Source organism: Asterias rubens, chromosome 15 (genome assembly GCF_902459465.1).
Source record: "Asterias rubens chromosome 15, eAstRub1.3, whole genome shotgun sequence".
Classification (NCBI taxonomy): domain Eukaryota; kingdom Metazoa; phylum Echinodermata; class Asteroidea; order Forcipulatida; family Asteriidae; genus Asterias; species Asterias rubens.
Genome location: NC_047076.1, coordinates 2,114,357 through 2,128,013, shown reverse-complemented (window position 1 = coordinate 2,128,013; position 13,657 = coordinate 2,114,357). Strand labels below are relative to the sequence as shown.

Genomic DNA, 13,657 nt, shown 5'->3' with positions numbered 1-13,657 from the left:
GTGGTTTTCCTTTTTACCTCGTCGACAGACACGATGGGCCATTTATGGGAGTCAAATGTGTGTGGATCATTGTATTCTACTTTTAACACATCTTTCCAACCATATGCATTTTATAACAAACGTTTACAAACGCTTTTTAAAGACCAACTCGGCCGATCCAAGGCAACGTGTTCCTTTAAGTTTTTAATAACTCCCAGGACTAGTCCAAAGTTAAGACCATCTTTTTGAAATCCACCACAGGAACTGTACAGGTCCAGAGTGTAGGTGGGAATTCAATAATACTCTCTGTCTATGAACTAAACCATAAGACTCACATGCACAGGAACCAACTTGTAATCTGGGTATAAGCAGGAATTCATTAACTTCCTGCCTTGAATGCAGTGTGTAGCAATAACTACTATTGGGATGCCATCTTGTTCTCATTATGAGTTTTTTTATTTTTTATTGTACATGTATATGCAGATGTATTTTCTTTTTTTATAACTTCTCTATGTTTTTCTTGTTGCCCTTCCCTTGAGTAGCCCTTTATCCTTGTGTTTCTGGGGGTGATTTTATTTGTAAAAAAATAAATAAATAGAAATAAAAATAGCAATGAAACCATACCAGGTTTTTTTTCTCCAAACCTTGGCTTAGGTTCTGTTTTCGGCTTCTGGCTTCCTTTAGTGTTCGAAACACTGCCTGTTGCTGTAAACATTGTCCCTGTAAACAGTTTTGTTGTCCCTGTAAACAACTCTGTTGTCTCTGTTTACTTGTACGCAAGAAGATGCAGAAAAACTTGCAAAGGATCATCCAAGTTATGGCTAAGCATAGATGACATTACCTTTAAAAGGAATTAAAATAAACACAAACAACTTTGTTGTCCCTGTAAGTAACTTTGTTGTCCCTGTTTGCCATATTGCACAATAATATACAGACAAATCTCACACAGGTTTTTCCAAGTTATCGCTGTATGTAGCAACGATGACATCATCTTTATGAGGGACTAAAATAAACACATCCCCTGCCGAGACCATGTCTAAATATACACTCATCGCCGCCCCGTTACGTAATCGACAACTGCCGGGGAAAATGTCAATTTCCATATTTCCTTTGAATGTAGCCGAGGGACACTAAAATGGCCTTGAAGTGTGGTCTATGACAGAGCTGTTACATAACCTTTACTTATCATCGGTGTGATCAGCTCACCAGGAAATTAGTATTAATATTTATTGAAGTTATGTGATTACCTCCGTTGTTACTTTGTACGTACGTCGTGAAGTTATCGCTGGGTATACAGGGTTAGTAAGGTAAATACAACTTGAAGAAAAAATTCTTGTAAATTAAAGACACTGGATACTATTGGTAATTGTCAAACACCAGTCTTCTTACTTGGTGTATCTCAACATATGCATCAAATAACAAACCTGTGAAAATTTGAGCTCGATTGGTCGTCGGAGTCGCGAAATAACTATGAAAGAAAAAACACCTTTGTCACACAAAGTTGTGTGCTTTTCCGATGCTTGATTTCGAGACCTCAAATTCTAAATCTGAGGTCTTGGAATACTGCGTCACTTCAGAGGGAGTCGTTTCTAACAATGTTTTATACTATGAACCTCTCCCCATTACTCGGTACCAAGTGAGGTTAAATGCTGATAATTACTTTGAGTAATTACCAATAGTGTCCACTGCCTTTAAAAAAAAAATGTTTTTTTTTGTTTTTGTTTTTAGGGTTTTATTTTTTTTTTTTTGGGGGGGGGCTGTGTTTCTGTTACAAGTTTCAGATTTGGGTAGTTGGTAGTTTTTTTTATGCACAGGATTCAAAAGTGATTTGTATTAGCACAGGTCAAAAAGGGTAATATTGTGTTTGTGTTGTAGCTAAAGAGTTTGTTTGCAGTCAAGCACTTCAGTTTTGGTGATGTTTCTCACATAATTTGATTGATGTTAATTTTAAAATAATGTTCTTTCATTTCAGCAGATTCAGTCGTCAACGGAACCGCGGACCAACCTTTGGATCATGTGACACGCTCGGTATCTGTACCCGCCATGGCAACCCTACATGAGGACAGGTCTCTAGATGGTCCAGCCGTTTTACCTCGTGCCGTACAACATCTAAACTCCAATACTGTAGAGACCCCCACCCATGCCAAGGCAGATCGGACGATATCGGCACCTGCACAATATCTCGGGGGAGTTTCACGAGGTGTTAAGGTCGTGGCTCCGGACACCCCGACCGAGTCAATATCAAACCCTATCTCCCAAGAGCAGCTCAGCCAAGCTGCACAAAGAACGAACACGCAGTCTATCGGGGAAATCCAGAGCATACAATGTTCTTATGTATTACCCGATAAAATGACATCGAATGATAAGGGGAAAGGAGGGTCGGTGAGACGTACCTCGCCAAGCAGGCCGACAGAACTGCATATACCAGGTTCAAAGGCCACGAGTCTGCAACCAGATGTCGTGGCGCCAGCAGTTGCCACCCAGACTGCTCTCTCACCGGAATTTGGGAGTCGAAACGAAGGATTGACTATGAACGTCACGGCAGCGTCGTCGTTGACGAGAGAGCGAACCCCAGACGTGGTGGAGGATACTATGTTTCAATTAACTTTGGATGATTCGGAGAATAGTTCTGAGTCCTCTGTCCGAACTGAGAGGAGATCTAACGTGGAGACGGTCTCAAGCCGTGGGAGAAGATCTGACTCAGCCGCCAGCCTCGGGACGTCCAACAGGCCGTCGTCGATAGACATGAGTAGCTTTTCAGGACATAAACGATTCTCAAATCAGCAGACCTCTGCTCTGAGTTCATCATTGCCTTCCAGACAAACCTCTACTCTTGCTGCGGATCGTCTTCTTAGCAATGAGAACCTTGTGGCGAGGGCGCTACTCAGCTCTTCACCCATGAGGATCCCACCCCTCTCTAACTCGCCGGGCGCATCTCCAACAGCCTCCCCCGCCAGCCGACGCCGAGACATCAGCGACATCTCACTCCAGAAGGAAATCGAGGAGGAGGTGAACAGACTACGGATGCGGTCGGGGACGTCAATGCCGTCGCGCGACCCGGAAACCCCGACGAATACTCCAATCGGTACCCCACTTATAGACGCTGACATGGTCGCACGCAGTGCACCAGATGATAGATTACCGGGGAAGACGTGCGTAGCGAGCGTCGCTCAGAGTAAAAAATTACAAGTGGTTAAGCCCTCAACACGGCAGGTGGAACCGATCAATTCTTCAACGATGTCAGAATCTGACCCTGGACCGAGGAATAATAACAACAGTCAGACTCAGCCAGTGAACAACGAACCACAATCCCAAACAGCTGCCGTCCCCAATGTCATCAACCTGGCAAGCGAGGGCGGTAGTAGTACCATTGAACCGCTAAGCGTAAACAATATCCAGCATGCTGAGGCTGGTGGTGAATCGTCACCGGACGGTGCCGTTTCGCAGGGTACAAGTAACCGGTCCACGACGGAATCAGAGAGCTTCGAGTCGGGGACCAGTCAGTCTGTTGGGTCAGAATCGTCAGACCCCAAAGGGCTTGATGGGGAAGCTGGCCAGTCAGCAAAAGGGGGCGCTCACCCGAATGATAACGTATGGCAACGGAGGAAAAAATACAAGTCGTCGAGACCCAATCTTAGAGGTTAGTCAATTATAGCGTGATTTTAAATATGCCTGATTTTAAACTTAAAGGAACGTTACAGAATTGGTAAGAAACAAAATCTTGAAGGTCACAGATTTACATGAAACTAACACGGTCTAATGATGAAACATTCCTTGAAGAATTTCTGTATGAAATGTCATATTTGATGAGAAATAAATGATCTAACTTCGCATTTGGAGTTTATCACTCAGTGAGCATTTTATTCATTTTTATTTTGGCATCGATGCAATGTAAAATTTGTAATCGTTTTTTTTTTTCGCTATTCTCTCATGACCCAGATGGCCAATCGATCTTAAACTTCCACAGGTTTGTCAGTTTATGTATATGGTGGATTACATAAAATGCTTTCACCGACAGCAACTGCTTTGTTAGCAAAAACCAATTCTGTAATGTTCAGTCACGACAGTTTCTTTACAAATTGAGGATTCTATGTATCCTTATTATAACAGATAAATACATGATTGTAGGCAAGTGTCATGTTGTGTCCAAACTTTTCAAGTGCACTCGACTCGACCTCTAGGCCAAATTTGATAAAGCCTGTAATTACACAAACTTGCTTAAAGGCAGTGGACACTATTGGTAATTACTCAAAATAATTATTATCATAAAAGTAAAAACCTTTCTTGATTACGAGCAATGGGGAGAGGTTGATAGTATAAAACATTGTGAGAAACAGCTCCCTCTGAAGTGACGTAGTTTTCGAGAAAGAAGTAATTTTCCACGAATTTGATTTCGAGATTTCAAGTTTAGAATTTGAGGTCTCGAAATCAAGCATCTGAAAGCACACAACTTTGTGTGACCAGGGTGTTTTTTTTTTCTTTAATGTCTCGCAACTACGACAACCGATTCAGCTCAAATTTTCACAGGTTTGTTATTTTATGCATATGTTGAGATACACCAAGTGAGAAGACTGGTCTTTGACAATTACCAATAGTGTCCACTGTCTTTGATAGCAAAGAATTTCTAATTTCTGCTCAACAGCCTTTTTTTAAACTGGGCCCTATTGTTTATGATCAGCTGTGAGTGTGGGTTCAATTCCCGGACGTGGCACTTGTGTCCTTAAGCTCGACTCTTGACCATTAGCGTCCAGGACTCAAACCCTCACTCTACTGATCAGAAACCCCATAGTTTGAGTCCGGTGCTCTTAACCACTCGGCCAGGACTTGCCACCTCAAAATATTTTAATTTATGAATAATACCCACCTCTCCCTAGTTAATATCACCGGGGTAACGACCGATGGTACTGACCTAGATGCAGAGAGGACCCCAACCACACCCGTGCTTACACCACAACGGGTTACCTACCAACGCTATGAGTTACCAGCTGACGAGGAACCACTACCTAACAGTAAGTCAAACAGGGAACCAATGAACTCTTCAGAGGTACATTTTGGTTGTAACCAATAACTGTTTCGGTTGAACTGGCCATTGGTTAGTAAAACCCTGCTGTACGTCGGCCAGGCATCGACCACAATTCTATGATACGTAAGCGCAGAATTCCGCGGTAAGCAGAGCCATGAAATTGGGCCTAGATTTTAACTTAAAGTTAGAAGTAACTCCATGGCAAACAACTCCCAAAAATGACCCGCCAGCCGCAAGGAATCCTGTGGGGCCCTGGTCGAAAATGCATAGAAATCCATAGCAATTTACTCAGAATCCCATCGCTAGCTTTATTGTGAATGGGGTGTAAGTGAGCAGAAGAATCTTGTATTTAATGCATCGAGAGCCAGTGTAGTTACTGGAGAAATGGAGTGATGTGTAGTTTGACTCGACATACCAGACAAGCTGCCGAGTTCTGAACACTGGTATTTGTTTGAATGTTCTTCTCATCATGGGAACTTGGCAAACTCCCACAAAGGGATATAAGCACCAAGCTGGCAACAGTCAATCTCTCTCATACAAACAATGGTTTAACGTCTATGATTATGAATCACATAAATCAAGAAATTGTGATTCAGTAACTAGACGACAATATTTATTATAGTCATTTTAAAGTCAGCGGCTAGCTGGGGGATTCGAACCCACAACCTTGTGATTGCAAGTCCTGTAGTCTAACCACTTAACCACTTGACCATTTAGTAATCTCATTCTGTTTGGATGCTTGGTGGGAGTTTTGGGTTCTACATGCCACATCTAAACAAAGTACACAAATGAACAGAACGGTGGGATAATTTCTTTGAATTCGTTTGTCCACACAGATTGGGAGGCCCGAATTGACCAGTACGGTCGCGTGTTCTACATCAACCACGTCCAGCGAACGACGACGTGGACTAAACCCAAAATCAGCCACGCTACTCAGCAAGAGCATCATGAGAGAGATTCCCAACAGAGCAGACAACAACTGGATCGAAGGTTAGTGCACCCAGCTTTAAAAGTATACCTTTGAATTTTGGATTGTTTTTAAAATCTTTATAAACCAAAAGTTTTTATTGCCATTAATTTTATGAGTAAATACCAAACGTATACCTTCCCTTTTAAAACGAAGTCCAACGTTAAATATTTTAAAAAAATGGGGGTTCACGTACGTCAGCCGCGTGTTATATTTTGTTTTGCAAACTATAGGTATGTTTTACTTGAATGCGCTTGCATTCATCATGGGTGTTTTTCTGAAAAACATGACCGATAGAGACCCCGTGTTTTATACACTGCATTTTCTCATCATTTTGCTTGCAAAAGACTAACAATTTTCTCTCTATATCAAGCACGATACCAGTGAAAGCAAATCCGTGTGAAATGTTTTTGATCTGGGACAAAAATATAACTAAAATTCTGCCAAACAGTATCCGTTTTTCTACGACGTGTATGAGCTCCCGTATCCGTTGCTAATTTGCGTGCAAAATACGATAGTCCCGGATACGCGTCACGTGAACACACAAAGTGCTGACGTATCAGTATCTGTATGTGTATCCGTAGACTTGCGAAACCTCTCTATCAGCAACCTTGCTCGACGATGTAAAGTTTTCTATAAATTGTTTTTATGAACAGGTATCAGAGCATACATAGAACGCTTCAGAGGCAGGACCATGTGGCAGAAGAAAGCTCATCTGCATCAAGTAAGACATAAGAACATTATATGTGAAGTTCAGGTACTAGACTTGACAATGGCGTACCGGTTCCAATATCTGCCATTCAAACATGTAGGGCCAAACTGAGGCTGTAAGAAAATTAGTATGGTATCCTTTGCTTGTAGCTGTAAAACTTGCACCACTGTTACAGTTGTAGTCAGGGAATCAGACCAATATTGTTCACCTGCACCTGTATTTTTAGACCTTTCTATTGTTGATAAACAAACCGTGTTAGTAAAACATTCAATAGTGTTAACAGATGTTGTGTCCAAAATCAACATTTTTTTGCAACTTTTAATTAAAAGAAAACACACCCCATGATTGATTGCTTTGTTTCTAACAAATTCAACACTAATTTTGAATGTTTGTGTAACATTGTTATCAACCTTTGCTATCTGCTCTTTTTGTTTGCACTTGTGGCCTTCCTCAGTTTTCTGACCTTGGTTGGCAAAAGCTCGGACTGTGATGCTGCAGCAGAAAGGTCTACTGGGTGAAAATTTTCTAATAAGGCCACTTTCAGAGAACTGCTAACAATGCTTTTAGAAATAGATAACCAGCCTTAATGCCATGTGATTATGTATATCCTGTAACTACCTCGACAAAGTTTGCTTAGCAGAAATTATCCAAAGCCCCCCTTAATTAAATGTAATATATTTTGTATTTCATGTTGTCAGCGTCAACAGACAGTATAGCTGAGATTCAGACCCCACGAGGGCGCCATTCATTCCTAGAAGCACCGGCAGTCAAGTTCATTACCAGACCTGATTTCTTCACCATCCTCCATTCCAACGCAGTAAGTACTTCCAGTGTATCCTTGGTTAATTCTATCAGTGCAAAGGCCGTACATAAACGATCTATTAAATAGATTGCCATAGAATGCCATTATTGCTCATGTACGATCTTGTTTATGTATGACATGTACGACCCATTATTACGAGGGGCCATTATCACTGAAGAAATACTATTGACTTTGGGATGTACCAAGGCAACACAAAGCAACAAGATACATTTTTTGTGTGAGAAACCTGCAACTGGTACTGTGATTAATTCTTGCTTAGCCAAAACATTTCTGCTTAACAGCTTCATAAATCTTGGGCCTCCTATATGACCTGCCATGACCCCAATCTGACCTCTTCTAATCTTTTTGATTGCAGGAAGCCAAACAAATGTTCCAGCGTAACTCCTCTGTCAAACACATGGTCAATCGGATCCGTAGGGACCCTGGTAAATTCTCGGACTACCAGCACAATCGTGACTTGGTGGCATTACTCAATCTCTACGTTGATCACCAAGCGGAGTTGCCAGGGGGATGGGAGTCGAAACAAGATAAATCTGCAAAGGTGAGGTCGAAGGTTAATTGAACCTTTTCATAGTGCCCCCCGGGGTGGATTCGAAGTGGGGTCCTAAAGGTAGAAGGAAAGGAAAGATACCACTACCCGCACCCAACACCCAGGTGTTGCATGGATGTTATAATTTTTTTTTGTTAAGGGGGGGGGGGGCCTTGTGGCTGTGTTCAAGTCATAATTCTCATATCTGAATAAAGAATGTAGTTTTTAAAACAAATTCTTTTTGAATTTTGTTATTATGTTTTGTTTGTACAGCGCAATGAGAGGTTTTCCGAACTGAAATGGGCTCTACAGTATAGACGATGTGACCTCTGACGTCACTGGAAAACCATAACACGATTCGCGCGCATACCGCCGGGCAAAACCTCTGTGTTTTGGCAGCCAGCTAGAAAGTGTATACGCTTATTTTTGCCCGGCGAAACATGACGTACACAGTGTTTTGTCAACAGAGAGTGGTTTGAACATAGGTCACATCGTCTTTAAGAATGTCTTGTTAATATTATTGTATTTTTTGTGCATCTTTTCAGGTATTCTTCGTTGACCACACCTCCCACAGCACCACGTTCATCGACCCACGTCTTCCAGTAGAGGTGACTGACCCCACAGTGAGTCTACTGCAAGTCCCTACGAGGGGGAGGATGCGTAGCCGCAGTGAAGGAGAGGGCTTACTGGATGGCGTCCATGAAAATGACTTCGGTGCCGTAAGTTTTTTTTTTTTACCTCATAAATAAAAGAGATATGAATAATAGCCTCCCAGACACAGACGAGTTTGGTATCTTTTATGATTTCTTACAGGAACACGTTGCCTTGGATCGGTCGAGTTGGTCTTTGAAAAACGTTTGTAACCGTTTGTTATAAAATGCATATGATTAGAAAGATATTTTTAAAGTATAATATATTGATCCACACAAGTATCACTCAAAATTGCGTGGTTTTCCTTATACCTCGTCGACTATGGGAATCAAATTTTTGACTCCAAAAAATGGCCGACCGTGTTAGTTCACAAAGTACAAGGAAAACCATGCAATTTCGAGGCAAATGTGTGTGGATCATCGTATTCTACTTTTAAAACATCTTTCCAACCATATGCATTTTATAACAAACGCTTTTCAAAGACCAACTCGACCGATCCAAGGCAACATGTTCCTTTGAAGTCTAGGCCCGATTGCAAAGAGCGCCTTAAGCAGGAAACATGTCTTTGCTAGGGTTTTAGAAATTGTCAAAACTTTTTATCTCTCTTCAAACAAGTCCGGCCAAGTTACACAAATTTTCATGTGAAATAAAAAAAAAAAATTTGCAAAATCAAGATACATTTTTTTGCTTAATCAAGATAAAACATTTTTGAAAAATCAGGATACAGCATTATGCAAAATCAAGATGCAGCGTTTTTTTAAAATAAATTAAGATACAGATACAGTGCACTGATGCGTCGCTATTAGGTTGTGTGATTTAAAGTAATGACTTGTGATTTTGATTCCAGGGGGCGACAGCGGGACACGGCAAGAACAAATCCGGTCCACCTATTCAACCCAGACCCAAGGAGACTCTAAGACCTGACCCAGCCAAAGGCAAAGATGACGCAGTTCCACTTGGTAGGAACTTTCCCTCTTCGGCGTGATTTTAAACTTTCCTTTCGACACTCGTATCCCCTGGTTGTATACATGTAGATCATAGATTCATTCTGTTAACCAGGCATTTATGAATGGGAATAAAAGAGCGGAAATTCAGTCTTGAATTTTGTATAAAAACCATGCAATAAAGGACCTTTTGATAAAGGACCTCGCCTTTGCCCTTGTCCTCTATCGCACCTCAAGACCTTGTACCACTTTTTTATTCCCTTTTTCGATCCTAGGTGGAACGTCAAACCATGGTCCAATAGAGGTAAAAGGCAAAGAAGAAAAAAGGCTGAGCCAACCTAATTTATTTTGGGGTACACGTTTATACCATGACACGCCACAATTTTCATTCTCCCAGGGATAAGATAGTTCAGACTTTTATCTGAATTCAGACTTTCTTGGTAATCAAGACGCTGTATTTTTCTCTCTGATTAAATAAGTCAGACTCTTGGATCTAATTTTCTAGGACTGAGGATACTGGGCCTATAAAAGCTGATTGGAATCTGTAATTTTGACGGTTAAAAAAAAAGGGAGGAATTTCTATCATTTCAATGTGCCTCCTAAGATCTAGATCAAAGTTCCAGACTTTTTTGTCAGCAATAACTCTCATCCCTGGTTCACACACATTAGAAAAAAAACCTCCCTCATTTTTTACCATCTTCTGGTCTTTCTTATAGCATACAATGAGAAGGTAGTTGCATTCTTGAGACAACCCAACATCATCGACATCTTGAAGGAAAGGCAGGAGGACCTCAGCACAAACACCAAACTCAGGTACAAACAAAAAACGTTATAACTGATGTTCCCTCCAAGACTGGTATTGGTACAGACGTGTCAATCTCAAATGCACAAAACACAATGTCCACAGATTAACATTAAACTTACACAGTTTGAAGATAATGGTGGTAGAAAGTTTCCTTTAAAATATTACTTGCTGAGGTGCTGTAGTTTTTGAGAAATGAGTAAAACAATGTCACAAAAATTATTTTAGCATTTACAACGTATTTACCAGTACTGGTATTTAAATACCAAAACTAGTGAATACGTTGTACATGCTAAAATAATTTTTGTCTCGTTATTCTTGTGACATTGTTTTACTCATTTTTGTAATGTAAATCTGTGGACATTTGGGTACTTTTTGTTACACAAAACACAATGTTGAGAAAATAGAATTAGCTGTTGCAAACAACTTACCAACCAAATGGACCGAGAGTATAAATGCAAAAAATAGTTAATGGCCTGACGTTTCGACCCTAGCAGAGTCTTTCTCGAAGGCTAAATGACAACACCACAAACATGAACAGGTAACTAAGTGAAACACAATGTTCACAGATTTACATTAAACTTACACCGTTTGAAGATAATGATAGTAGAAAGCGTACCTTAAAATATTGGTTGCTGACGTGCTGTAGTTTTTTGAGAAATGAGTAAAACAATGTCATGAAAATACGTTTTTACATGATAAAATAATTTTCGTCTAGACGAAAATTATTTTCATGACATTGTTTTACTCATTTCTAAAAAACTACAGCATCTCGGCAAGTAATATTTTCAGGGAAGCTTTCTACTATCATTATCTTCCAACGGTGTAAGTTTAGTGTAAATCTGTAGACATTGTGTTTTGTGTCCTACAAAAAGTACCCAAATCATTTTAGATCCAGATTGTCTATCAGTTAGCAGATTCTTTCTTGAAACATTTAGCCTTCTAGAAAGACTCTGCTGGGGTTGAAACGTATTGCCAATAACTATTTTCTTGCATTTATATCTTAGTCTCAGTGATCATGTCTCGTCTCAATGATCATGAGACAAAAATTGTTTCAGCATGTAAAAACGTATTTCCATTACATTGTGTTACTAATTTCTCAAAAACTACAGCACCTCAGCAACTAATATTTTAAGGTATGCTTTCTAATATCATTATCTTCAAACGGTGTAAGTTTAATGTAAATCTGTGGACATTAAGTTTGTGTTACAAAAGGTACCCATACCCTTTAATTAAATTTGTTAATTTATTTATTTTTAGGGATAAAATCCATCTGATCAGACAAGAAGGCATCTCTGCTCTACAAAGATTAAGTAACGACGTGGAACTAATTATGCTGTTAAGGTATCGTTGAAACTCCTGCAGTCATTATATTGTTTGACGTATCTTCTGGTTGATTATTTACAATTTTATTGTAGCCTTAGCTCCTTTTAGTATTGACCCAATTCATCATCAGAATAATCTTGGATGCGCCATTTTGGTGGTTGACGTCACTGTGCGTTTATCCAGTGAAGTGCGCATTTTAGGCAGCGCGGCATTTACACGTATACCTATTGACCACCAAAATGGTGAGAGCGTGGCACAGTCGCTGCGTGTGACGTGCGTGCAAGGGGTCAATCGTAAAAATTTTTACAAAGAGTTGTAACATTACCAGTTCTTTTAAGAACCACTAGTGGGGGTGTCGTGGCCGAGCGTTAAAGAGGACCTAATTCAAGCTCTGGTGTTCCTGTTCAGCAGAGTGTGGGTTCGAATCCCAGTCGTGACACTTGTTTCCTTGAGCAAGACACTTAACTATAAGCTTCTCTCCACCCAGGGGTAAATGGGTACCTGTGAGGGCAGAGTTGGTTCTTGTGATTGATTAGCTTAGTGCGCTACATATTTGGCGGCACAGGCTGTATACTCCACAGGGAGCTGAGATGGTTTAAGGAATGATTTAAGGCCCAGTGACCAGGGGTAATAATGTTGGAGCCCCATGAGCGTCACTGCGTGACGGACCTGAGCGCTAAATAAGAAGCCACTTTATTATTATTATTATTTACTACACTTCTGGAGAGATATTTTGTGTACATGCGCCCTCGAACAGGCTGGTCCTGGAGAGAGTGCAATATAAGAGCAATAAATTATTATTACTATTATTATTACATAGTGTTACCGCAAACCTTACTCGATTCTCGAGATTCTCGATACTGCAAACCTTACTCGATTCTCTCGATTCTTGATTTTCGATTCTCCATTCTTGGTACCGCAAACCTCTTGATTCTCCACCATGCAAGGTTTTAACTCCTCTTAATATCTTCTTGTAGTTTGTTTGAAGATGATGTGATGAGCTACACACCCACCATGGCCCAGGCTTCCTCCCAGCTAAGATCTTCACTGGCTAATATCTCGCCACACAACACCCCTCAGCCTTCCCCTCATTCCTCACCAGGTAAATACAACATTGTGCTCCATATTGTGAAAGTTTGTAATTATAACAATAGATGGATTGCAATATGCATCATCGACCGCCATCTTTGATATATTAACAAGTGCACGCGTAGCGCGTACACGCGTGCACTTTTCCCTTGTTAATACATCAAGGATGGCGGTCGATGTCGGTGTTTGCAAAGCGATTTATCACACCCTTAGGGGCATATCAAAGCACTCAGTATGTGAGGCCACATAAAAAAAAATTGTTGGTCGTCGATATATTTTTTATATCTTTTTTTTTTTCGGATGGGGGAGGGAGGGAGGTTTTTTTATATTTTTTTTATAAAGTTTTGTTCACATGCCAAATGAGAAATCAAGAATAAAGAAATCATCACAATTACTCTAAATCAGAGGGTTTGTGTGTTTTTGATGTTTTCAATAGTTTTGTCAAACAAATTCAAATCCTAGATGACATATTCTGTGAACTTTTTCAAACAACTTAGCACAGTGTAGCCCAAGTAAATATTTGAAGAGTTGGTCTTGCTTTGCCAACATGAATAAAAAAACAACTTCTTTAAGCATCTTTTCAAACCTGTACATTTTGAAAAAAATATCAGCTGAAAAGGTTTTTTTTTTTTTATGATTAAAAAAAAAACAAAAACAAAAACAGGGGTCAGGGGTTTTGATTGGTCGGGCGGGGACGTCCAACAATTTTTTAATTTTGATGTGGCCTTATCCTGCAAGGTATGTAGGTACGTTTTGAAGTGTGAGACCTATTTCCTTATAGCACCATGTAATGCTTTACAAGGTTTTGTGGC

The 13,657-nt window shown here is 40.3% G+C and overlaps 1 protein-coding gene across 3 annotated transcripts in view; it reads left to right on the top strand.

Annotated features, from left to right (window-relative positions):
- LOC117299869 (E3 ubiquitin-protein ligase HECW2-like) overlaps positions 1-13,657 on the top strand; it is a 49,836-nt gene that overhangs the window by 27,091 nt on the left and 9,088 nt on the right. For 2 of the 3 annotated variants that reach the window (XM_033783451.1, XM_033783448.1), the window contains exons 8-18: positions 1,952-3,619; positions 4,854-4,988; positions 5,839-5,992; positions 6,626-6,693; positions 7,380-7,498; positions 7,860-8,045; positions 8,579-8,752; positions 9,532-9,643; positions 10,345-10,441; positions 11,691-11,774; positions 12,734-12,858. In XM_033783451.1, the coding sequence (XP_033639342.1) occupies positions 1,952-3,619; positions 4,854-4,988; positions 5,839-5,992; positions 6,626-6,693; positions 7,380-7,498; positions 7,860-8,045; positions 8,579-8,752; positions 9,532-9,643; positions 10,345-10,441; positions 11,691-11,774; positions 12,734-12,858 (2,922 nt within the window). The remainder of the gene's footprint in view (positions 1-1,951; positions 3,620-4,853; positions 4,989-5,838; positions 5,993-6,625; positions 6,694-7,379; positions 7,499-7,859; positions 8,046-8,578; positions 8,753-9,531; positions 9,644-10,344; positions 10,442-11,690; positions 11,775-12,733; positions 12,859-13,657) is intronic. The other variant, XM_033783449.1, reaches the window with a different exon arrangement.